The 22,590-nt window shown below is 42.6% G+C and overlaps 1 protein-coding gene across 12 annotated transcripts in view; it reads left to right on the top strand.

The window, feature by feature from the left end:
• The window catches only part of FGFR2 (fibroblast growth factor receptor 2), an 81,160-nt gene that overhangs the window by 55,344 nt on the left and 3,226 nt on the right, over positions 1-22,590 (top strand). For 8 of the 12 annotated variants that reach the window (XM_072931309.1, XM_072931310.1, XM_072931307.1 and 5 more), the window contains 8 exons: positions 8,167-8,317; positions 10,904-11,025; positions 12,329-12,439; positions 13,180-13,370; positions 16,240-16,362; positions 17,652-17,722; positions 19,515-19,652; positions 20,407-20,512. In XM_072931309.1, coding sequence (XP_072787410.1) covers positions 8,167-8,317; positions 10,904-11,025; positions 12,329-12,439; positions 13,180-13,370; positions 16,240-16,362; positions 17,652-17,722; positions 19,515-19,652; positions 20,407-20,512 — 1,013 coding nt within the window. Of the gene's footprint in view, positions 1-8,165; positions 8,318-10,903; positions 11,026-12,328; positions 12,440-13,179; positions 13,371-16,239; positions 16,363-17,651; positions 17,723-19,514; positions 19,653-20,406; positions 20,513-22,590 lie in introns of all 12 variants that reach the window. The other 4 variants (XM_041716917.2, XM_072931315.1, XM_012574715.5 and 1 more) reach the window with 1 other exon arrangement.

The following is a 22,590-nucleotide window of genomic DNA, read 5'->3' as shown; positions in this document are numbered from 1 at the left end:
ATTGTATATTTATGATGTTTCTAAGGTGATTATTATTGTGGTAACTAGGTACCAGATACAGAGAGGTATTTTTCAGGGAGACTTTTGAGGACTGAAGGGAGGGAGTTTCATAGCCAGGCCTCCAGAAAACACCCCAAAATAGAAAAAAGACCGTAATAAAGTAAAAATAGTGAGATACTATATCAGATCTTGGGCAGCTTGATTAAGATAATGATGCTTTTGAGTAAGAAACAAAAGCAAGTGCCAGATTTAAAATGCACACAACAGCATCACATGAAATATGTTTTACAATTGTTTGTGGCTGGCAATGAGCAATACTGGAGAGGGTGATACCACGAGCAATGAACCAGTTGAACAAGTAACAGGACTTTGGCTTATCACAGGCCACCACTTGCCAAAACAGCCTCCATTCCCACACACTGTCCTCTCCTGAAGGATTTGTGGTGTTTTTAGAAGCTGGAGTTTAATAGGTTTTGGTTTTCTTGCAATAGGTCTTGAGGCCAGACCTCTGCACCCCCAGATTTCAGCCCTGCAGGATGGGGGATGATGGAATCTGAGGCTGGGTCACCTCAGCAGCCAAAAAAACTGTGTCTAGGGGGGTTGGATCCGAGCTCTGGCCAGGGACCTGGGATGTGAGGGTTCACTTTGTGTCCATCTGCACCATGAGTAAGTGGTGCAGGATTTCTGCAGATTTGTTTTTACAACCTGTCCAGAATATTGTCACTGTCAGAGTAATACATGTACCTTAAAAAGGGTTCTTCAGTGTGGGTAAGTATTTGAAATGACATGCTGGGCACACAGAGTGGGAGATTCTGAGCAGCATTATATTTTTCTGGACCCTTGTTTCATGGTGTCTGAATTTCCTTGGTTAAAAATACCAGGGAGTGGAGTACTTTAGCTACCTTCCTCCGAATTCAGTATTTTACAGAGCCTTGAGGTGAGGCACCTGAACTTTTTTCCATCTGAAAGATATTTGGTTTGTCTTATGTGCAAAAAAAAGTTAATTTTTTTTTTTTAATCTTTCTTTGCCACTTTAGGATGTTTTTAGGGGATTTTTGGTGGGTTTTTTTGTTGTTTTGTTTGGGGTTTTTTTTGTTTTGTCTTTGTTTCTTTTTTTTTTTTTTTTTTGTAATTTTGATTTCACTCATTTGTTTGAGTATCACTGGGAGAAAGAGGGACTTTTCACTCTGAGTGTGTCAGAAAGAGTGATGAGAAGCCCTCAGCCCAATATTCACACATCTCTCTGGCTAGAAATCTGTGTCTGCAGCTTTGTGGACAAAGGAGGCCTTTCAGAGGTTGTGTGCTTAGCCAGAGAAAGAGATACATATCAACTGCTTAGATAGGAGACATTTATTAGATTTCTGCCTGAATATAAAAGCCTAATGACTCAGAGACAAGTTGATGGTATAAAAAATACCTAGGGTTTGGTGTGAGCTCAGTTGTGTCAGCTGGAAATGGCTCCTCGGGGAGCAGAGTGTTATTTCATCTCATTTCATGTGACAGCAGTGCCAACCACTGCCCTCACTTCAGCTATTTATCCTTAAATGATGCAATATGGACCTTCTCCAAAGCTATTGTTTTCACAGAGGAAAGAAACTGTCTTACAACATGTTTGTCACGTTGGGTTTTATCAATTTTTTTCAGTATTTTTACTTTTTTTTTAGCCAAAATGGCGTTTTGCTTTTAAAACTGGGAATACTTTTTTTAAAAAAAAAGATTTATATTTGAAAGTGCAAATGCTTTTTCAACCCCTAAGCAAAAATCCCACTACTCCAAATTGCTCCTGGTACTGTTTTGTTAGCAGCAGTTGCTCATTGAAGGTCTCTCTGCCTTTGTGTCTGCATGGAAGAAAATGTAACTACTGTAAGCATTGTCTGAAATCTGTATTTCTGCTTTGATGATTTTACTGGTCAGTTTGCAAAGGCAGGATGAGACAAGCAGTCCCTGAAGATTTGCTTGTGAATATTCCTTCATTTCTTCTTGATGCTGAGGCTGCAGCAGCTCTTCAGTTTTTGCATCTTTTTAAATCTGGTTTTGGATTTCAGGGCTGTTGTCACAAGTGAAGAATTGAAAAATAGTCCAGATGTTTTATTTAAAGGGTGTGTGTTTCTGGATCATTCAACCCTGTTTTATTGTGCCACCAAGCTCACTTTGTTCCAGTTTATTTGTATTTCAGAGGATTGTATTTAGACTTGGTGGGGTTTTGTCACTAAACCTTTATTTCTCTGTGGATCACAGAAGGTTTCTTTCCCTTGGTGCTGTGTGTGGGAGGGAGCAAGATGCTCGTGGCAGGTAGGCTGTGAGAATGGGGCTGGATCCAGGGCTGGGTGATGATGGGATTTGTTGGAATTCCAGAGAAATGAGGCCACAGATTGGGAAATTCTTGATATTGTTTTCAAAGCTCCTCTGCTGCTGGGTCAGGGTCCCTGAGGATCTGGGCTGGAAAATAATCCTGGTTCAGAGAGAGACGTTTGCACAGCTCTGATGCCATCTTGTCTGAGCAGGAGAAGAGTCTTGCTGAGTAACATATGGTTTGGTTTGGATCCTCCTGCACTGTTTAGCCTGAGCTACCACAGGATTTTATCATTCCCCACATGCAGGCATTTTTTTCCCTGCCAAAATGCAGTTCTGTTCGCCTTCGCAGGAAGGGTCGGGGTGAAGTCAGGAATTACCAGTTCCCATCCCCTACAACCCTCATCCTGCCCAGGATCTAGTACTTGGTTTTCAGTTTTTCCATGGAAATACAGCAGGCAGCTCTTCTTTTCATCAAAGCAGTTAAGTGTTACCTGCATGGAGGTGCCAGCTTGAGAGGGAGGGGATGGAGAATTTGTGGGATTGAGCCTCACAAGCTGATTTGCAGGACAGGATTTAAGTGAGAGGGTCACTAAACAAAAAGAGTACAAAGTAGCCTTTAATAGGATGTACATCTCCTTTGTAGAACCTTTATTTTAACAGAGAAATTGTAATTGAGGTGGACAAAAAGACAATGCCATCGCTTGTGACTTGCTCAAAGTCAAGTACAACTGTTTGTCATCACTGAAGGTTTTTGTTAGGGCTGTCACAGTCAATCTGTCAAATTTGGACCCCCTCAACTTGCACGTGTCTTAAACAGGAAACAGTGATCTTTTTAATGCTTATATTTAAAATACACTCCCATGAATTTATGTCTATTGTTGTCGTTGTGGAGTCTAATCCTTCATAAAGATATAATGGGTGTATTTGTGATGAACAAAGACTGATCAGTTTAAAGCAAGGCTTGAGCTCACCCAGCAGAATAATTCAAAATGGTAGCTCAATAATTCAAAATGATAATGGCAGCTGGAATGTGAAAAAAAGAAAAGTGATAAGGAAAAGGGGAAGTAGTGCAGTATTTAATGTAATATTGAGCAGTAAAATCATAGTTTTTTCTAGAGGAACAGACTATGAAGTACAAATATTAATACATAACTGTCAGTAAGATATTGTTAAATGGAATTTACCTTAAATATTTTTTTTTTAATTTATGCTTGGATTTTTTTAAATGGAAACCACTGTCTTGTTTAGTGGTACTTATTGGATATGATTTTGTGTATAAGCGTTTCCAAATGAGTGCTTTTCATGGAGGGGTGGTGCATGTGTTTTAAATGTCAGTACTTAACATTAGGATTACTCAGTTTTGTGTAGTGCATTTAACCTTGTATTTTCCTGCATCTGGTCACTCAGATGGGCTGTTTCTACCAGCAGCTAACAGCATTATTTACTAATTATAATATACAAATATGCATATGATTCCAAATTAACTTTTACAGCAGAGCCTTCAAAAAAGCTGACAGTTATAGGCAATCACGGCATGCCTGCTAAAAAGTCCCAGCATGAGTGCCAAAACTGACAGATCTAGGCTCCAGGACATGGTATGAATTATCAGTGGAGGAAAACACCCTTCATAATCAATTACAGACAATTACACACTGCTCTGCAGCTGATTTTGCCACATGGCATTTAAAGATTCCAGCTAAGATTTGTTTGTTTTAAATGCTCTGCTGCTTGGAAATGCTTGTGGAGCATTAACTGAGGGCTGATTAAGCACAGTGTGTTGGTCAGGAGAAGAAGAAGAAGTTAAAATAGGGATATAATCATGCATTGATGAATGAGGTTTGGGTGCAGTGGGCTTTTCTCCTTCTCCAGTGCAGATCTGGAGGTAAAGGTCTGTCTGAGGCTGGTGCTGTTCTCACTTCTGGCCTGCTAAAAGCACAAAGGAAGCACACAAGGAATATTTTCTGGTGGAGCTCTACCTTCCTGTTGAGGTTAACATCTACCATAATGCTTCTTTCAGTGCTCTGCTCAACTCAAGCTGACTTTCTCCTTTCTTTCTTTAATTAAGAAATTAAATACCTCCCTGGTGCAGTGTCATCACTTAAAACAGGGTGTCAGCACACTGAGTGGGCCCCCAATATGTTTAATTCACCTGTGTCAGGTGAAACTGCATCATGAGGAGTTGGAGAACAGAATTGGAAAAAAGTAAAAAGCATACAGAAAGCTGCCACTTAAATGTAGATTAAAGCTGACCATGTCTGCTGACCTTGGAATAGGTGGGATTTTCCTCAGTCTTTTATAGTGTGCTCTAAGGCAGTGAAAAAAAAAATGCTCGAGGGAGGAGATCAAAGGTTAATTCTTTCTTATTGCAGGAAAGGTGAGAGGCCATTTCAAAACAGAAAATCCCCCCAACAGCAGCCCAGGCTGGGTTGGCTTCATCTTTTCTGGAGCAGATTTTTATAGCCCTTGAGCTCCTGTAACTCCTTGTAGTGCTCCAGTTAATCAATCAGGAGAATATTCCCTGGGAGTACAGTCCATTTGTCTTCTCCCAGACACGGAGCAGCTCCTCTGGATTTCTCATCATTCCTATCCACATTAATGCACTTTGGTTGCCTCCAGTACCTCTGGCCCATCACACAGTTCTGCTGTGAAGCAAACACGTGGAGTAGTGTTAAAAGGGAAACTGGCAGAGCCTTTAATCTGCTTTTTTCTATACATTATTGCTATTTAAGCTCTGTGTTTCAAGCGCATCACCGGAGTATTTCAGTTTATTGCAAGTTTATATTTATAGGCTTTAACCATGCTAAAGCTGCTGAATGGTGAGTGTAAAAACTAGTGAAAAGATGAAACTCTGGAAGAGATCCAGACAGTGTCCAGTACAATGATTGTATTCATGAAATGAAAACCAAAACCAAAAAACAAGACCCCAGAATTCCGGACCATTTTTGATACCTAAGGTATCTAAATTTTGTAGCTTCACTTCTATGCCTTTCTGTCCCTTGAAAACAATGGCTGTAATGGCAAAGACAAGCACAGAAAAAAAGGAATTGTAAATTACTAAAAAATGTAAGAATCAAGACTTGAATAAAAATCTTGGTAGAATGACTGGAGAATAGTAAGTAGGTTTTGGAAATATGGAGGAAGTGGTCATAGAGTATTGATAGGTTTGTGGTGAGATATGAAAAAATGGAAGCCAGAAAGAACAGAAAAGTGGAATTCAGGAAAGTAGGGTTGAGGGCAGAGGAGCTGCCACACTGGAGATTTGCACATTTCTTGCTGCTGAGCTGGTTCACTTCATGAAGCATCATTTTCAAACTGTAGTGAAATAATGAAAATGAGAAAGAAAAATAAAAAAAAAGCATATCAGAGATCAGATTCCAGCTCTAGTTCTCCTGCTGGTCCAGCAGGTGAGTTTTCTTCTGCAGGCTGGGCATGGCAGCACCTCTCTCTCTCAGGACTCCATTCAGTATTCACTCACTGATTTATTTCCAGCTCCATAGTCTGCCTTAATACTGCTTTTCTGTTTGTATCCCAAGTGGTCACTGGATTTATTTTCCTAGAGGAATGTGCCAGGTACTCATATTTGCTGAAAGTAAGTGTTAGCATTCATGGTGGTGGGGTGAATGAGGCAGAAGCAGTCCACCTTTCTTTTTTGAATGGTGGCCTTGTGTTTGTGCAGTTTCACTCTCTCTTCCCATGGCCACATCTTGTGGGCAGGAGCTGTTTCTGATACTAGGAAAGGTCTGTCAGCTGCAAATCTGGTTACCAAGATTAATTTTTTGATAACAACCCTTAATATTTGCTTCCTTATGAAACCTCTTTCCACTCTTAACAGCTGGGTTTAGAAAGATGCTTTTTTTAGTCTTAAGACCTGCGCAACAAAACTGCAACCTGGTGACATTTTACAGAAGTAAACCTGCTGACAAAGTTGACCCTCATCCAGGTGATGAGGGTGTGGGTGTGGGAATCCAGGGCTTCCCTCTGGCTGCCCTGGCAGGTCTGGGACCCTGGCAGGGGTCAGGAACCCCCCTGGACAGAGCCCCCAGAGACACTGGCTGTGATCTCTGTCCATGGAAAAGAGTTTTCAATCTTACAGGAGCAATTACAAGCTCTGAGTGTTTGATATAAGTAATAATTAAGTGTGACACGGGTGCAAGAGTAAAATTTTAGGATTCTAGATAAGGGGTCCAAAGAGGACAAGATGGAGGAAATTGGGTGTGTCTTGTCCTTTTTCTCCTTCTTCATGCCCTCCATGTTTCACTGTGGTGTTGGCATTTTCTGTTGGTTCAGGCTGGGGACACACTGTCCAACGTAGGTGACAGATATTGGCACGTTATTGTAAATCCAGCACAGGTAGTTTCTGGTATTTAATGTTTGTACCATCCCACTGAGGGCAGAGCCCCACACGCTGCCCTGCAGGACAGAGCTGCGGCAGGGCAGCAGAACATGTTAGAGATAAACAGAATAAACAACCTTGAAACCAGCACAGACCAATTATGGCTTCTGCTTTGGCAGCGGGGCTGAAAGACAGAGACTTTCTACAGTCTCAGGATCACCAATACCCACAGATTCCGACATGTGGGTACTCTGGTGCTCCAAGCTTCCAGCTGGGTCCAAGAGAAGAACCTCCTGCTGCCTGGTGTGAGGATGGGTGCCACTGATGGCTTTGTGACATCCTTCATCCCAGCCTGGCTGCCGGATTTGGGCTTGGCCAAGACGCGATCGTGGCGTGAAGAGAGAAGGAGGATTCACACTCGGGAGGGGAACACTGGCAATTAATTTCTGTTTTTTTCTACAAGCATTTCTATTTTGTGTTAGTATTCACTTGAAGCTCCGAGATCAGCAGATGTCAGGCTGCTGCTTGCAGGCTTGAGGAAAGAGCCTTATATAGAAGATCCACACCAAACCAAATTTTGTTACTCGGGTGGAGCAGCAGCTTCTTTTTTCTCAAAGCATTTATCAATCAGTACCTTTGGTTCTCTAAGGAAGATGTCAGGGCTGATGAGAAATCACACTCCAGAGATTCAAAACCGAGTTATTTTTAGTAACTCTTCCCCACATTTCCTGTAGAGTCTTTAGCTAAGAATGTAGTTAATTGAAAACTGAAGTGTTGTGATAGCTTTTGGATACTTTCAGCATTGAGGACTTGGAAAATAGAAAGTGATAGAATCATATAGGCTGGAAAAGACCTTTAAGATTATTGAGTCCAAATGTAAGCCCTGCCAAGACCACCACTAAACCATGTCCCACGTGCCACATCTATGCATATTTTAAATCCCTCTGAGGCTGGTGACTCCACCACTGCCCTGGGCAGCCTGACAGTCCATCCATTGAAGGAGCTGTTCTTAATATCCAGTCCAAACCTCCCCTGGAGGCCGTTCACTCTTGTGCTATTGCTTTTCCTCGGGAGAAGAGATGGAGCCCCATCTGGGTGTGCTGATTTGGGAGAAAACACGGTGACATGGACAACTAGGAGTGGAAAAAGAGAAGTTATTGGTCACCTCTGCTTGTGGTATAAGCTGCTTACTTGGGTATCTGAGGGTAGTGATGTAAACACTGCCAGTTTATTAAAAAATTTTAATATGATAAACAAAAACACCTTCTGGGGGAATAAATTTAAAACTTACATGGTTTTTGATTTATGGGACAGACTGACTGTATTGGCAGCCTTTAGAGCCAGTATTGTGCTTGCAGAGGAGGCAAAATGTGAGAACAGAGCACTAGAATCAAGACTGTAGATTCAGCCACTTCCTAACACCATAGTTCTGAGCTGGCTTGGTATCAGGTGCTGGTGTTTTTCAGATTTTGGGCCAAGATTACATCTCCATCTTTTTTTTTTTTTTCCCTTGTTGCATCTTGCATTGCAACCACAGGTGTCGGCCGACTCCAGCTCCTCCATGAACTCCAACACGCCTCTGGTGAGGATCACCACCCGCCTCTCCTCCGCCGCTGATGCCCCCATGCTGGCAGGAGTCTCGGAGTATGAGCTGCCAGAAGACCCCAAGTGGGAATTCCCAAGAGACAAGTACGTGGCTTGCTCCCTCTGACATAGTTTCTGTGTGTTTGAATGACAGCGTGGCAGGAGGAAACATCTCTCCTCATGTCTCCCGGGGTTTGTCTGGTTTAAAGAAAAATCTCAGTTAACTGAAGCTGCCCTGAAGATCAAGATTCAATTCAATTGTCTGAAATCAGTTTGGTTAAATAGAAACTAAATTTCTTCTGCCTGCAGCCTCGATTATATTTTCAGTTTTCTTGCAGGTTTTTAGATGCTCTGCTGAAATGTAGCTTCTCTGGTAGGAAGTGAGTTAGGAAAACTCGGTGTGATCTAGACTGGGAAAAATATCCACATGCAAGCGCTGCTGAAAGGCAATGGTGATTTCCCCAAGCAATACCTCTGAACATTAAACCATGTTTCTTAGTCAACTACTTAATTGGCTAATATTTAAAAAAACGGGTAATACAATATGTAGGAGACAGAGAAAGTCTAAATTATGCTATTGGACAATCTTTTCTTTCTGTCACGTCTCTGGATAGGATTTGGGGTTGAGTTTGTATTGACATGCATTAATGGAGATGATTTTTTTAATTTAGGGGAACATTTTGCACGTTGGTGCATGTATGTGCAATTTCCATGGCTTAAGAGTGTTGGGTTTCAAACAGAGCATACTAAATTTTGATATATTCAAATTCACGTGGCTACATAATATTTTCTTCAAAGTCTGTTGACTAACATTCAAAATGAGCTTTTGGATAATCTAATTAAAACTGCAACTGTAAAGCTTAATATAAAAAAAGACATGCAAAAGAGAGATAATGTTAACACAGAACCATGATTATTTATCAGAATTAGTGCTAGCTTTAAGAAATCTTTAGGGTACTTTGAGAAAATAACACCTTTTATCGTGGACAGTTCTCTTTGGAAGTTCAGGGTTGTAACTTTTGAATAGACAAATGTTGTAATTTTGAGCTTTCTGATAACTGTTCTGGAAATTATTTGATTGGTCTAGCTGAAAACAAGAGTAAAAGTCTGTAATTGCCACCTGCAGCATTCTGGTCAACAGTGGGGGCCTGTATATGTGCTCCTGTCAGCCCATGCCCTGGGGGGATCCACTAAATGCGGAAAATTTTAGAGTTGCTAAACATTTAAACCCAGTGTTCAGCACAAATGTAGGTGGAGCAGATTTGCAATGAAAGGAGGCTATTTAGAGGCAGTTTATTAGGCTGGGGGGCAGCAGGCACACAATGAGGGGTTTGTTACTTTGGTCCTAGCAGGGCAATAGCACATAAATTAACCAGTTTCCAATGCAAATGTTTGTTCTCTGCCAAGACCCTAAATTCAGTTTTAGTTCTGGAGAAAATGCAGGGTGACCTCAGCATAGCAGATGCTGCCCTTCGGTCTTTGCACCTTTTGAAAACTTGCATTGCTTTAGAAACCAATCCAAAACAGCTCGAGGAATTCTCACCAAGCCAGAGCCCACATGTCACAGAGTGAGCTGGCTGCCCTTGGGAGGAGCCTTCTCTCTTCTGTCCCATGCCCAAGCAGATCAGCAGGGTTTCAAATCACTTATCCCTCATCTAACATTGCTGCTGATGGCATGACAGCCTCTCCCTGTACTTCATGGTGGAAGACAGGTGTCCATGATTTTAAGAATGAGTCGCTACATCTGTGATATCTGTGAAATCCTCCTGTTGACCGTGGAAAGTCAAGTCCTTAAGAATTTGTTTATAAAAATGATTGTCTGAATCTGGCCCCTATGCTGGATAACATCATCAGCATCACACTCACTGGGCATCCTCCTGATTCCTGCCACAGCACTGCTGCTGGATGTCAAAAGGTATTCTCTGCAAGTAAAGGAGGCTGGCTCTGCCCCTTAAGCACTTAGGCTGGAATCAAAAAGATTTTGCCCACGCGCTTTCAAGTTTCTTTTTTATTTCTTCTCTTTCTCCCCATGAAGCTGAGATTGACATCTCTGTGTATGTCTGTTAGATCTAAGCAGGTTTTGCAAACAGAAGCATGCTCCACAAAATTCATTCTGCAGAGCCCACTTAGTGACTGCTCCTTTTAGAAGGGTTTGATGTCGGTGCTGTGATTACAACCCAGTTTATTTTTCCCAATCTCTGCCTCCCCTCTCTGAGCAGAGCCTGGGCTCTTGTGGCTGCAAAGAGCCAAGAAAGAGCCACTGTGCAGGACCCTCTGTGGCTGAAACTTGACTCTCACCTCCTTGCAGTCAGTGTGGAAACAAAGATGACCAGCCGTGTCACCGTGACAGGAGATGCTGGCCTGTTGCTGGCTGCTCCCCAATTCCAGCCACGCTCTGATGATGCTCTTTCAAAGCTCTGTCCCTCCACATTGCATCTCCCCATGAGCCACCAAGTGCAGCCTTGAGGAGAGCTTAAAATCTGTGTTTAGTGACTGATGCTCCTCTCTGAGATGCTCACTCCAAACCGACGCGCACACACGCCCTTATTGGTTCCATATGATAAACGCCTCATGCTGCAGCAAGTTGTTGAAAGGTTTTTAGTTGAAAGGTTTTTATATTTAGCCCTGGAATTTCACTGGCTGCACCCCTCCAGCAGATGCTGTGTGTTAATCTGCTGTTTGCACCTCCAGGCTGACGCTGGGCAAACCCTTGGGAGAAGGTTGCTTTGGCCAAGTGGTCATGGCTGAAGCGGTGGGGATTGATAAAGACAGGCCAAAAGAAGCAGTGACCGTGGCAGTGAAGATGTTGAAAGGTAAGAAAATTGGGTGATTAGGGATCAGAATGGGCAATGTGGCAGCTCTCAGCCAGAGAATTTTCTTTTGTGGCATCTGAACTCTGTCATCGTTGTGGGGTGGGTCAAAGAGCGCATAGCTGACCTCAGCCTTCAGCGGTGTGGAGTGTAAATCTGCACCCTTGACAGCCTGTTTATCTTGAGCAGTGACTATTTGGGAGCCAGGAGATGTATTAGCATTGTGTGTGTCTCTCTGCTTTCAGCTTATTTCATGTCAGAGGCTATCTGTCCTAGTTTAGGGCAAATTTGGGGAAAACCCTCTGGAAGGAGCCCCCAGAAAACAAACCCCCACGGCCCCTCCCCACCCACCTGGTTCGGGAAAAAAATTTCTCTGAGAGAAGTGGAAAAGAACCTGTTTATTTAACAAAGCACTCCCCAGCACCAAAAAAAATTAACAACACCAGATGACAACAAAACTCTTTCACCACTCTGAAGAGATGAAAAAATCCAGAAAGTCTCTCCTGGGAGTGACCACCCGGGTCTGGGCGCTGGGGATTGCTCTGGGCACTGGGGCTGGCTGCTGCAGGTCACAAAATGCAGGCTCCTGGTGTTCCTGGGTGTTTTCAGGTCCCAGTCCAGAGCAGGTTGGATGGTATTCAGGAAGAGGAAAGGAAAAGAAACAGTCCAGGGAAAGAATTGGACTGCTTAGCTAAACTAACTAGGACGCAAAGGCAAAAGCAGAAGCAAGCAAAGCAAAAGCCAGCCAGCAGGAGCCTCTTCTAGACAACAGACCATGGTGGGAGGTGAACCGGCTGATAACAAAGCAAAACAAACCTTCACTTTCAGAGTCACTTCTGAAAGCACAGAACATAATATCAAACATGAACAGAGCACACGACTGGAGATACAAACACCATAACGTCACCCTAGGACACTACCCTTGTGTACATCTGAGCCCATTCAGTCCAGGTGGTTGGTACCAATTTATTTTGAGTTTATTGTAAGGCTATTTTGCAGGAAAGGCGGTGTTATTGGAGGTTTGATAGCTAAGGACAGCTTCTTTATGTCTGGTCTTGCTGTGCTTTTTTATGCCTGGTCTTGCTGTGCTGCCACTTTACATAATAATACTGAAGAGTTGGTCAGTCCACCAAAGAGGCTGAGACTATTTTTTGGCAGGCCATAGTATATGATGTGCAGTGTAAACTGGAAAACAAATCCCACATTCTGCATTTTGAGCCGCACATATTTTACACCAACTGATGAGCCTTACTGAAGCTGAGGCTGGCACACTAAAATATATGAACTGAACCTGTGCCTTCTACAGATGATGCCACAGAAAAAGACCTGTCTGATTTGGTGTCAGAGATGGAGATGATGAAGATGATTGGGAAGCATAAAAATATCATCAATCTTCTTGGAGCCTGTACCCAGGATGGTGAGTAGAGAAAAGAAAGTAAACCAGGACTTTCCAACAGGTCTGTGAAAGTCTCATTAATCATAATTTTTCAAGAGGTTTTAAGGAAGCAGTCATGCCGTGATAGGATTTTTAGGTATTTCTTTAGCTTAACAGCAATATTTTAACTTCTGTTTCTCATTATAGTTGCAGCCTTAATATGAGAAAGGTCCTATATCATATGAAAACTCTCTAATCCCTTGCTGTAAGGAACAAATGACCTTTAACAGGGCCTTTACCCATGTCTGCTGTTCTGAATTGTCAGCCCTGCCTTAGGAGAACTTGCACCCCACAAATTTGAAATGTGTACTTTCACTCCTGGAAAGGCAAATTACATAAAGTGATACAGAATGGTATAACGCTCTTGAAATTTAAACAAAAAAATTGAGAAACACTTTCCCTTTGTTGGAGATCTCAGGCTATTTTTGGATTGAAAAGATTTGTTTTTCAGTACTTGGTGAGGTCTGAAAGGAACAGGCACTGGGGCAGGGTTTAGGTACTTTAAGGCACTAATTGTGGCTCTGCCACTCCTGCTGTGGGGCTTTGGGCAATCACTTCCCCATATCCAGCCCTTTTATTTTTATTTTTTAAAGCGGTGCTTGCCATTTTCCCATTCCATTGATTCAGTTCATTTATTAGAGCGCACTAAAAGCTTTTTATTTACACAAAAACCATCTTACCCTGGTACCTGACCCTGCTTTTGCCATGGTTTTCATCCCAAGGTCCTTTGTATGTGATAGTGGAATATGCTTCCAAGGGGAACCTGCGGGAGTACCTGCGAGCGCGCCGCCCGCCCGGCATGGAGTACTCCTTCGACATCAACAGGGTGCCCGAGGAGCAGATGACATTCAAGGACCTGGTCTCCTGCACCTACCAGCTGGCACGAGGCATGGAGTACCTGGCTTCCCAAAAAGTAGGTGGAACTCAGCAAACAAAGAGCTTTTTTTTTCTCAGTTTGATTTTGTCCTCGTCTCATTCGCGTTCGGGAGTTTGCTGGGAGAAGGAGCTGCCTCAAAGAGATTGTGTAATCCACACCCCTGCAGATCAGTGGGAAAATTCATGCACTTGAAGGTTTTTCATCTTTGTTTAGCAGCATTGCTGAGATGAGGCCCGGAGTGGGTCATTTAAAGTAAGCACTGTGCTCATATCTGCAGTTTGAATCCAGGAGCACAGGTGGTCACTGGATTACACAAGTCACATCGCTCCACCCATGAGGCAGCAGGCTCTGCTTGCCTTCTGTTTCCAGTCAAACCAACCAAATCCTTTCACGTCGTGGTGTAAAACAAATTATTTCAGTGGCTGAAAGGACTTACAGAAGAACGACAGGCAGGGTTGAGAAGACCCAAGACAGCAGGGCAAAAATAGTGGGCAGAAGAGGCAAAAATAAGTGGAGTGTATTAGTCACTTGAATTATACACTTTACTGTAAACTGGTGTTTTCAGGAGAGTGAGCTGGTTGAAAGAATTTATTTATCCTGTCATGTCTCCAGACGCTTATTTCTAAAACCCATCTTCAAACATTTCTTTTTAACCAGCATTTTGATTAAATCATAGCTATAAAACCTTAAATAGCCCTGTATAACTAACTCTGTAAACATACTGTGGCTTAGTGGACAAGCAATCCTGGATACCCTGGGTGATGTTTGGACCCAAAGGCTAAACCAGAGCAGCAGATACCAATGATAAGTACTTCCTGCAGGGTGTGGAGTGGTTAGTGGGATTTATACTGATTTCCAGTCATGTCCACTCCCAAGTATGGAGCTGTTTTTAACCAAAGACCAGGGCTGAGTGTAACCCTCCATTCCTGTTGTGTGGAGTCATGATTTTGTTATTGTTTTTTCTGCACTTGTAGAGGTTGGGGAAGAGAGGGAGTCCAGGTTTAATTTTGCTTTTATCCTTTTTGTTTTGAAACAGTAAATCTTAGTGCAGCAAGGTGATGTGCATGACAGGAAGACACAACTCTTCTAATGGGCTAAAGCAAGGGTATTGATTAGGTGACACACCTCAGGATATCTCTTTCTGAAATTATTACAACTCCTGCCTGGCAGTGAGCCACATCCCAAGAAAACAGAGCTGATGTGAAAGGAAAACATAAATCTTTTCATTGGCCATCTTGAGAGCAAGTGTCCTCCTGAGGAGCTCTGAAGTGCTGCTGTAGGACACTCCCAAGAGCCAGTGCAGCCTTTTTTGTTTGCAAAAGCACTTGACTGGTGCTGTGCTGAGCTGGACAGATTGAGAGGCATTGCCCAAGGCAGAGGGAGAGCAGGGGCAGCACAGACTAGAGCTGTGCACTCCTGTGCTCCAGATATCCCACCACTTCTGTTTGTATTTCACCCATTCTTCTCCCCTTGGGGATCCATTTACTGAGCTGGAATAATAAGAGAGCTGCTCTTCCCATGGTATTCCCATCATGCATGAGCTGTGAGAAGGGCAGTGTTCTTGTCATTTCAATCCAATAAGGGGCTCGCTGAGACTTCAATAAAGAAAATGGTGAAGGTGATGTTTGTTCACCTACCCCTTTGCCTCACAAGAAGTCTTTGCCTTACAAGCGGTTGTACTTAGAAAGTTTCCCATTTCCAATGTTGGATGGATGATTTTAAAAGTAGGAAGCTTGGCCCATGTTCTTTCTGCCACCACAGCATTGCTGATGCTGGGTTGGAGGACTGATGGGATGCTGAAATCATGCACTGCTGGCTGGTCCTGTGCTCATGAGGGCATTGCTGGAGCAGGTTTTTCCTGGGAGTTCCCCATGGCTAACCCAGTGAGGAGCAAAAAACTTCATTTTACCCATGTGGGATAAGAGATCTCAGCAGTTTGCTGGGGCAAGTTAAAGAGCAAGAAAAAATATTGGTTGTTGTATAGCTTTTTGTAGTGTTTCTCTGCACATACTGAAATAAAACATGCAATGTCAAGAGTTATCTAAAATTGAGGAGGGAAAAGAAATATATTTAAGTTGAAAAGAAATAAAATGTCCGGCTGGGATCCAAAGTTGCAATGTTTCTTACCATGCCCTCACTGCCACCTCGTATCAACCCTAATGAAGCTACTTGGACACAGGGATAATACCCAGATCAGTCACAGAGTCCCCTCAGTGTCAGGATAATGCTGACATGAAGGAAACATCTCTCAGGAGGTAATACGTTTAATTTCAGTATCAAAACTATCTTAAAAACAAACACCCAAACCCTGATTGCTTGTTGTTTTGTTTTTTTTTTTCTTTTCCTTTTCATAATTTCATTTTTATAGTCTTGTGGTTGAAGTAATTATATACACCCTAGACATCCTGCTGACAATTATATGAATATCTTTACTATTAAAAAAAGTTGTTGCACTGATTCAGACTGGCTGTCAGGTTTTCTCTCTGGTGAGACAATATCATTTAACAGAAGCCACACAATAAAAATGTTCATTAACAGTATTTCTGATGCAACTGCTGTATCTGTACCTGGGCACATGTAAAGGAGAGTGGATCTCAAAATGCTTAGCACAATGTGGTCACCATTCAGCTTTCAACCTTAGCAAAAATATAAGATTTAAGCAGACCAGGACTTTCCAAGACACTTCTTATGGCCATTGTTCAGCTTGGAAACACCAGCTGAGGGGGTGGATTGCAATAATTAAGAAAATCATATTTCACAGGCTTGTAGTGAATGTGTGGCTTTCCTACCTGATGATTTAGGCTAAAATCTATAAAGGAGAATAAGTTGTGGTGTTGGAGCACTTCTACTTTTGCTGCAGTTTATTTCACTGGGCTGTTTTTTTCTTCTTTTTTTTTGTTTCCAGTGCATCCATCGAGACTTGGCTGCAAGAAATGTTTTGGTAACGGAGAACAATGTCATGAAAATAGCAGACTTTGGTTTAGCCAGAGACATCAACAATATAGATTATTATAAAAAGACTACTAATGTAAGTGGATGGTTTTCTAATCTCTGGAAACAAGCGTTTCTTTCAGTGATTCATTTCAGGGCTATGGTTGTAACCTTAATGGGCTTCTTGTACAGCAGACTCACTTTTCATCCCAGACAAAAAAGCAGGGATCAAGGACATAAGCATTTCTGTCTCCTATTACAGGGATAGTTGGTTAAAAAGATAAGCAAAGAGGCTGTGTTTTGGAGGATTAGAAATGCTAAAGCACAATTATTTTTTTTTTATTGTGTCCCTGACTCCAGTCAGTTGTAATAAGTGGAAATATTCCTGCTGATCCCAGCTGGTTTAGCACCCAGCCTAGGATCTTGGAATACAAACAATGCCAGCAACAACCCCAATAAAAATCCTGTTTACTTGTGGTGATGTCACACTCAGCCTTCTGCCTGTGCCTGTACTTAACTTGTTAGGGACAGGTTGTGGTGATCTCAAAGTCGGAGTAGAGATAGAGAAAACTTATTTGTACTCCCCACACTTGTCACTGTTTTGCTGCTTAGCCTGTAGTAAATCAAGAAGATAAAAGATTTGGGATGTGGCGCTGATACCTGGTTTGAGCTCCTCACACCTCCTCAGGGATCTCTTAAGGTCCTGCTGAGCTGCACTTGGGTTTTGATGGGAACTCTGCAGAGCCCATTGAGTTCTACAGATTTTATTTCTATAAATATGACTTCTTATTAACAATCATGTTCAGGGGCTTATGTACGAAAATCAGTAAGTGATTAGTGGCATTTTAATGGTAACATCTGCCTGCTTCCAAAATCCAGAACCACCATGTAGAGCAGGGTTGGAGGGGGTTGAACCTTCATTTCGGACTCAGTGCAATTCCAGCTCTGTGTGTGCAAAGCAACAAGCACAGCTCTGACTGTGGAGCCTTGGGTCACTGCAAAAGGGACAGGAAAACAAAATTATTTGGTTTAGTAATCGATTTGTTTTTGCAGGCAGGCCTGTTTTTCAGAAGTTTATTTATTGTGGGGTTTTTTTGTATTTAAAGAGCCATAACAGAACAATACTTTTGATTTTGATCTGCTTATCCTATCATTCTCCTAGCAAGCAGTCTGGGAAATTTTTGGGAACTCTCAATGCTTTTAATTTTATCTTCAATGCTTATACCCATTTTTTATAACAGCCTCTGTACTTTAGCCCATCTTACTGTTCTCTCACAGAAAATGTTCAAGGTAAATGATGTGCTGGTTTCTTTAGCAGACAGCTCTTAGAGAAATCATCCTGTAAATTGCTGCCGTTTTAATTTCTCTTCCCCTCCAAACTCACAGGGACGGCTTCCAGTAAAGTGGATGGCTCCAGAAGCTCTGTTTGACAGAGTTTACACACATCAAAGTGATGTGTAAGTGGCCTGATTTCAATGGGGTTTTGGGGGTGGGAAGGGGAGGTTGTTTTGTTTTGTGTTTGTTAAAATTTGGGGTATTTCATACGTGTTTTGCTGTTGTCCTTTACCTTTAAGAGTTTTCATTCTGTTTCACATATTAATAGATGGAACAGGACTTGCCCTTAGAAAGTGAGGATTTTATGGTAGACTGCTAACCAGTGCTCTGTTACTAATCTGCCCAGCTTCAAAGCACATGAAAGGTGGAAAATGCTAACCTCCTTCTGTCATTGCGGAAGTTCCCCCCTTGAACTTATTTACGGATGTGCAGCTACAAAGAGTCTATCTAATTTGCTTGCCTTTTGACATACTCTGGACTTCCTTCAGGTTTAAAAAAATGAAAGGAGAGAGAGAGAAAAGAATGAACAAAAAAAAAAAGAAAGTTCCTGAAAACTTCTTATAAAAATCTGTGCTTATATTCGGTGCAATAAACGTAGGCTGGGTATGCTGGAAAAGTTTTCTCTGATTTTCAGAAGTGCTTCCCAGGAGTACTTCACATGTAATAGGAAATCATTGGACTCTGACACTTCAAAAATCTGTTAATGTGTCCACAGAGCCACTGGCTGATGCAACTGCTCAGGGTTTATTCTGCTTCTTATTACAGTTCTGTGTGCGTTGTGCTTGAAGTAGATGTGTATTATGCAATGCAGATGAAGATCCTGTTTTTTATTTCTCCAAGAAAAGCTATTAACTGTAAAGGGCTGGATGCTTCCCAGCAGAGGTACAAAAGGTTATGCAAGTCAGTGCAGGGTTAAAAAGGAAAAGGGCAGGATGGAGAAAATAAGAAGTATTTCCTCTTTCTTTAACCTGGGTGCAGTTTCCTCAAGAAAATCTTAAGGATTTTCTGCTCTCTCCTTAAGAAAATCATTTACTGAGAAGTTTCATGCAATCTCTACATCATTTACAAAGGAAACTAAATACACAGGTTAAGGGTGGATCAAACTTGTGTTTTAAAATAACATCTTGGCAAAATATTTAAGTGAATGTGAAGTAAACCACTTCACTGGCTCGGGGCTGAGAGTCAGCCTGAGCTCCTCATCAGGCAGAGAGCGTGAGGATTTCAGTGCTGGGACTTGGAGACTATTGGCCCCATGGTGGCTTTGAAGATGGCTAAAGATAATATTATTGTAAGTTTGTGCAAACAGTTTACTAAAATAAGGCACTGCAGAGCTGGGGGAACTGCAGAGGAGCTGGGAGCCAGTGCAGGCTCTGTGCTGGTGCTCACCTGGCAGAGCTGCCTGCCACAGAGCCCCAGCTTGCCAGCCAGGCAGGATGAGGCAGGCCAAACTGGCTTAAAATTTATCCCCCTTCATTTCCTAGCAGAAGTAAGCAACAAAAGAAAAGGAAAAAAAAAAAAAAAAAAAAAAAAAAAAAAAAAAGAAAGGCAGGGTGACGCAAAATATTTTTGTTTTGAACAGTCTGCTTTTTCCAAAATATCCTGCCACATAATTGCACTCCAGCTGAGCTGTGAGTGCTCTGTAAGTCGTTAAGCTGTGAAGATGCAGTGCTGGGCAGTAGCCCCAGGGTGCTCAGAGCACACCAGACAGAAAATAAGAGGGTATTTGGGAACATGCTGGGGTCAGTCCCCATCCTAAAGGCTGTCCGTGCATCTGATGCACTTCCCAGATCCCTGTCCTGTTCTGGGCAGGCAGACCTGGGCAGAGCCTGGTTTAAACATCTCTGGGAGGGATGGGATGCTCTGTTTCCAGCAGCCAGGCAGATCTACTAATACAGTTTTCTCTTTGATTTGCAGTTGGTCATTTGGTGTGTTGATGTGGGAGATCTTCACCTTAGGAGGGTCTCCCTACCCAGGAATCCCAGTGGAGGAACTTTTTAAGCTGCTGAAAGAAGGGCACCGGATGGATAAACCTGCCAACTGCACCAACGAGCTGTAAGGACCCTGATCTGCTGTCCCAGGGCTGAAGGGCACAGCTGTACTGAGTTCGTGTGTTTAGTGCTACCCCCAGAAGAGCCAAACACTTCCAGAAGTGCTCGACTCTAAAATCTGGGATATTTGTGAGGGTATAGATGTGTAAGGAAAAGGTATGGAAGGAATTCAGGAAACGCTTGGCAGAGGATGCTGCTTTACACATCCTGCTGTGATCTGATTGCAGAAAGAAGAAATCATCTGCAAGCCAGTCTCTGTCAGTGTTTTTACACCCATAATTGTTTGATTTTAATCTTACTAAGGTGGAAATTCAAAAATGTTGCACATACCACTAATCAAACGTGAGGTACGTCAGGCTGCTTTTATACGTAACAAAATATATCTCCTGGTGGTGTGGGGAGTGTGATTTCAGGTATTGCAATACTATATTTACTTTTTTTTTTGCATTTTAATTTCTTCACAAACACTGCAGTCCCTGACATGCAAAAAATATTGCAATTTAATACTTTGAAGTTGCTGGGGCACAGAATTGGGCCCACAAAAAGGTGATTTAGACACTGAGCAAGGGAGAGACAGGAGTAGGAAGCTCCTCTGAGAGCAGGGAGTGTTGCCCAGGTTTGGGGGTTCAGTGGTCCATGAGCAGAGCTGTGTGTGCTCGCTGCTCCCCTTGTGAAGGGCAGCACTGACTGTGCCTGAAAAGGCTTGTGAGGAGGACGTGTGATTTTAATTAAGCCAAGCAAATGTGTGTTTCTTCCAGCTATATGATGATGAGAGATTGCTGGCATGCTGTGCCTTCTCACAGACCCACTTTCAAACAGTTGGTGGAGGACTTGGATCGGATTCTCACTCTCACAACTAATGAGGTAGGTAAATTGTCTCCCCCCACAAGCTGCTGGTCGGGAAAAATGGTTCAGGGGACAGATGGAATTTATTCAATTATGAAATCCTGCTCAAGTTCACTTCTTATTCTGTTTGTCATTGTCCTCTGAGGTTACACGCAGCTAAACTATGTATCCTATGAAATCCTCGGTCTCCTGCCATTATGCCTGGAATTATGTAACTAAGAAGAAACACATCTTTAAGGAGTTTTTGTTTATTTCTCTCTGCATCTCTGCATGTTTTTAGTGTCAAGGGATGGCACGTGGCAGGTTGAGGGGCAGTGTTTGTGTTTCAGCAGGAATGGCACGTGAGGGAGGGATGAGGAGCTCGTGGTGGTTCTCATTTGCTGGCTCAGTTTGAATCCCAGCCACGCTATGTAGGTCAGAAGAGGAGAAATCGTCAGTGGCAGATTTCAGATGATGTGTCTGAGAGTGAATTAGGTTCACTGCAATAGCTCTCTGTGGAGGGAGGGAGGACCCACAGGGAATGTGCAAACAGCCATCCAATTATCCAAAGGTCCTGCCTAGCCCTGCTTCAGGTTGGGGTATGTGAATGCAGGAAGGTTTTATTTGAAGAGCGTTCTTTCAGAGGTCTGAGATATTATTAGTGTTAGCAAGAACACACTGATTAGGGTATTCACACAGGAATCAGTCCTCTTATCACTGAACCACATGCACCTTTGAGGAAAATCACAAGTGATGGAAATGTTGATTCTTTTGGTGGAAATTTCTTTTGAGAGACAATACTTGGTGTCCCAGAAATATTCTACAAACTCTGTTACTTCTGAGAAATGAAATGTCTAACAGGAGAAAAAAAAGAACAAAGCAGTTACACAAGAAAGTTGCAACAACTGGGTTTGACCATTTCGTTTGTATTTGTTATTGCTTCTTTGTAGGAAAAAAAAAAAAAAAAAGGAGATTTGAATCACTCTTATGTGGCTCCTCAACATTATGTTCTAATTTTTTAGAATTGTCAGAGAAATAAAAAATGGATTGTGGAGCAGCTTTGGGAAAGTTTTTTCACAAAGGAGATTACAGGAGAACCTGAGTAAAGAGGTGGTGTTTTTTATGATCATCATTTGCCCAGTAGATCTGGTTGAAAAAGATTATTTGGCTTCAGTAGCAGCTGTAAATTTATCTGGGTTCTGTTTTTAAGGCTTACTCTAAAAAGTGGCACCTTCAGAGCTGGCTGAGAGATATGGAAGGAATATGCTCTCCCTATGGAGTCGTGGATGTAGCTCTGTGTCCTGTTACCATGCTCACCTCATCCAGTACTCCCTGCATCTCTTCCTGCCTAATTCATATATGATTTCACAAGCCCAGTTGGAGGTGGGCTGGCTGCCACTGCAGAGTGCTGGGTGGCTTGGACTGGATATGTGTTTGCAAATGCAAGAGGGAGGTTCTGGGCTGCAATTCCAAGCCTGGGAAGGGATATTGCTTTCTTTTTTGCGTGTGTTTTAGCCGTCGAGCCTTCCCAACCCTGTACTGCTCACAGACCTGGAATGATCTCAAAGTTAACCTGAAAAGGCCTTTAGGGTTATGTAAATTACTTTAGACTAGAATCATAGGAAAAACGTCTGGAGAAAGTTTAGGAACACATCCAGTCCATCTGATGGGCCTATGGCAGAGCCCACTATACGTTTGTCATTCCTGACAGATGTTTATGTAACTTGTCCTTGCAGATCTCCACTGCTGTATTTCGGCATCGCCTCTTGACAGCCTGTTGCTTTGTTTTCCTAATCTCTAATCTTTCAACATCAGATATTGCTTTTGTCCTATTTACCCTGGACATAGAAAGCAAATCATTCCACTTGTCTTCGCAGCGCGTTTCATGTTCCAGAGCGCTTGTTGTCATCTCCGTGTCCCCTGAGAACTCCACCGTGTCCCATTTTCCTCCACAGCTGTGGAGATCTCTGATTCTGTGCAATCTGCATGGTCTCCCTGAAGTGCAGGCCCTCACTTCTGCTTCTCCTCTCCCCACTCTCCCTTTCCCCCCAGAATCACACTGTTGGCCCAGGCTCAGTCTAGTTTACCCAGCAACTCATTTTGCTGGGGCAGCCAAT

This window comes from Taeniopygia guttata, chromosome 6 (assembly GCF_048771995.1).
Source record: "Taeniopygia guttata chromosome 6, bTaeGut7.mat, whole genome shotgun sequence".
In the NCBI taxonomy this organism is placed as follows: Eukaryota; Metazoa; Chordata; class Aves; order Passeriformes; family Estrildidae; genus Taeniopygia; species Taeniopygia guttata.
Note: the sequence above shows the minus strand (reverse complement) of the source record. Positions and strands in the feature narration are given on the sequence as shown.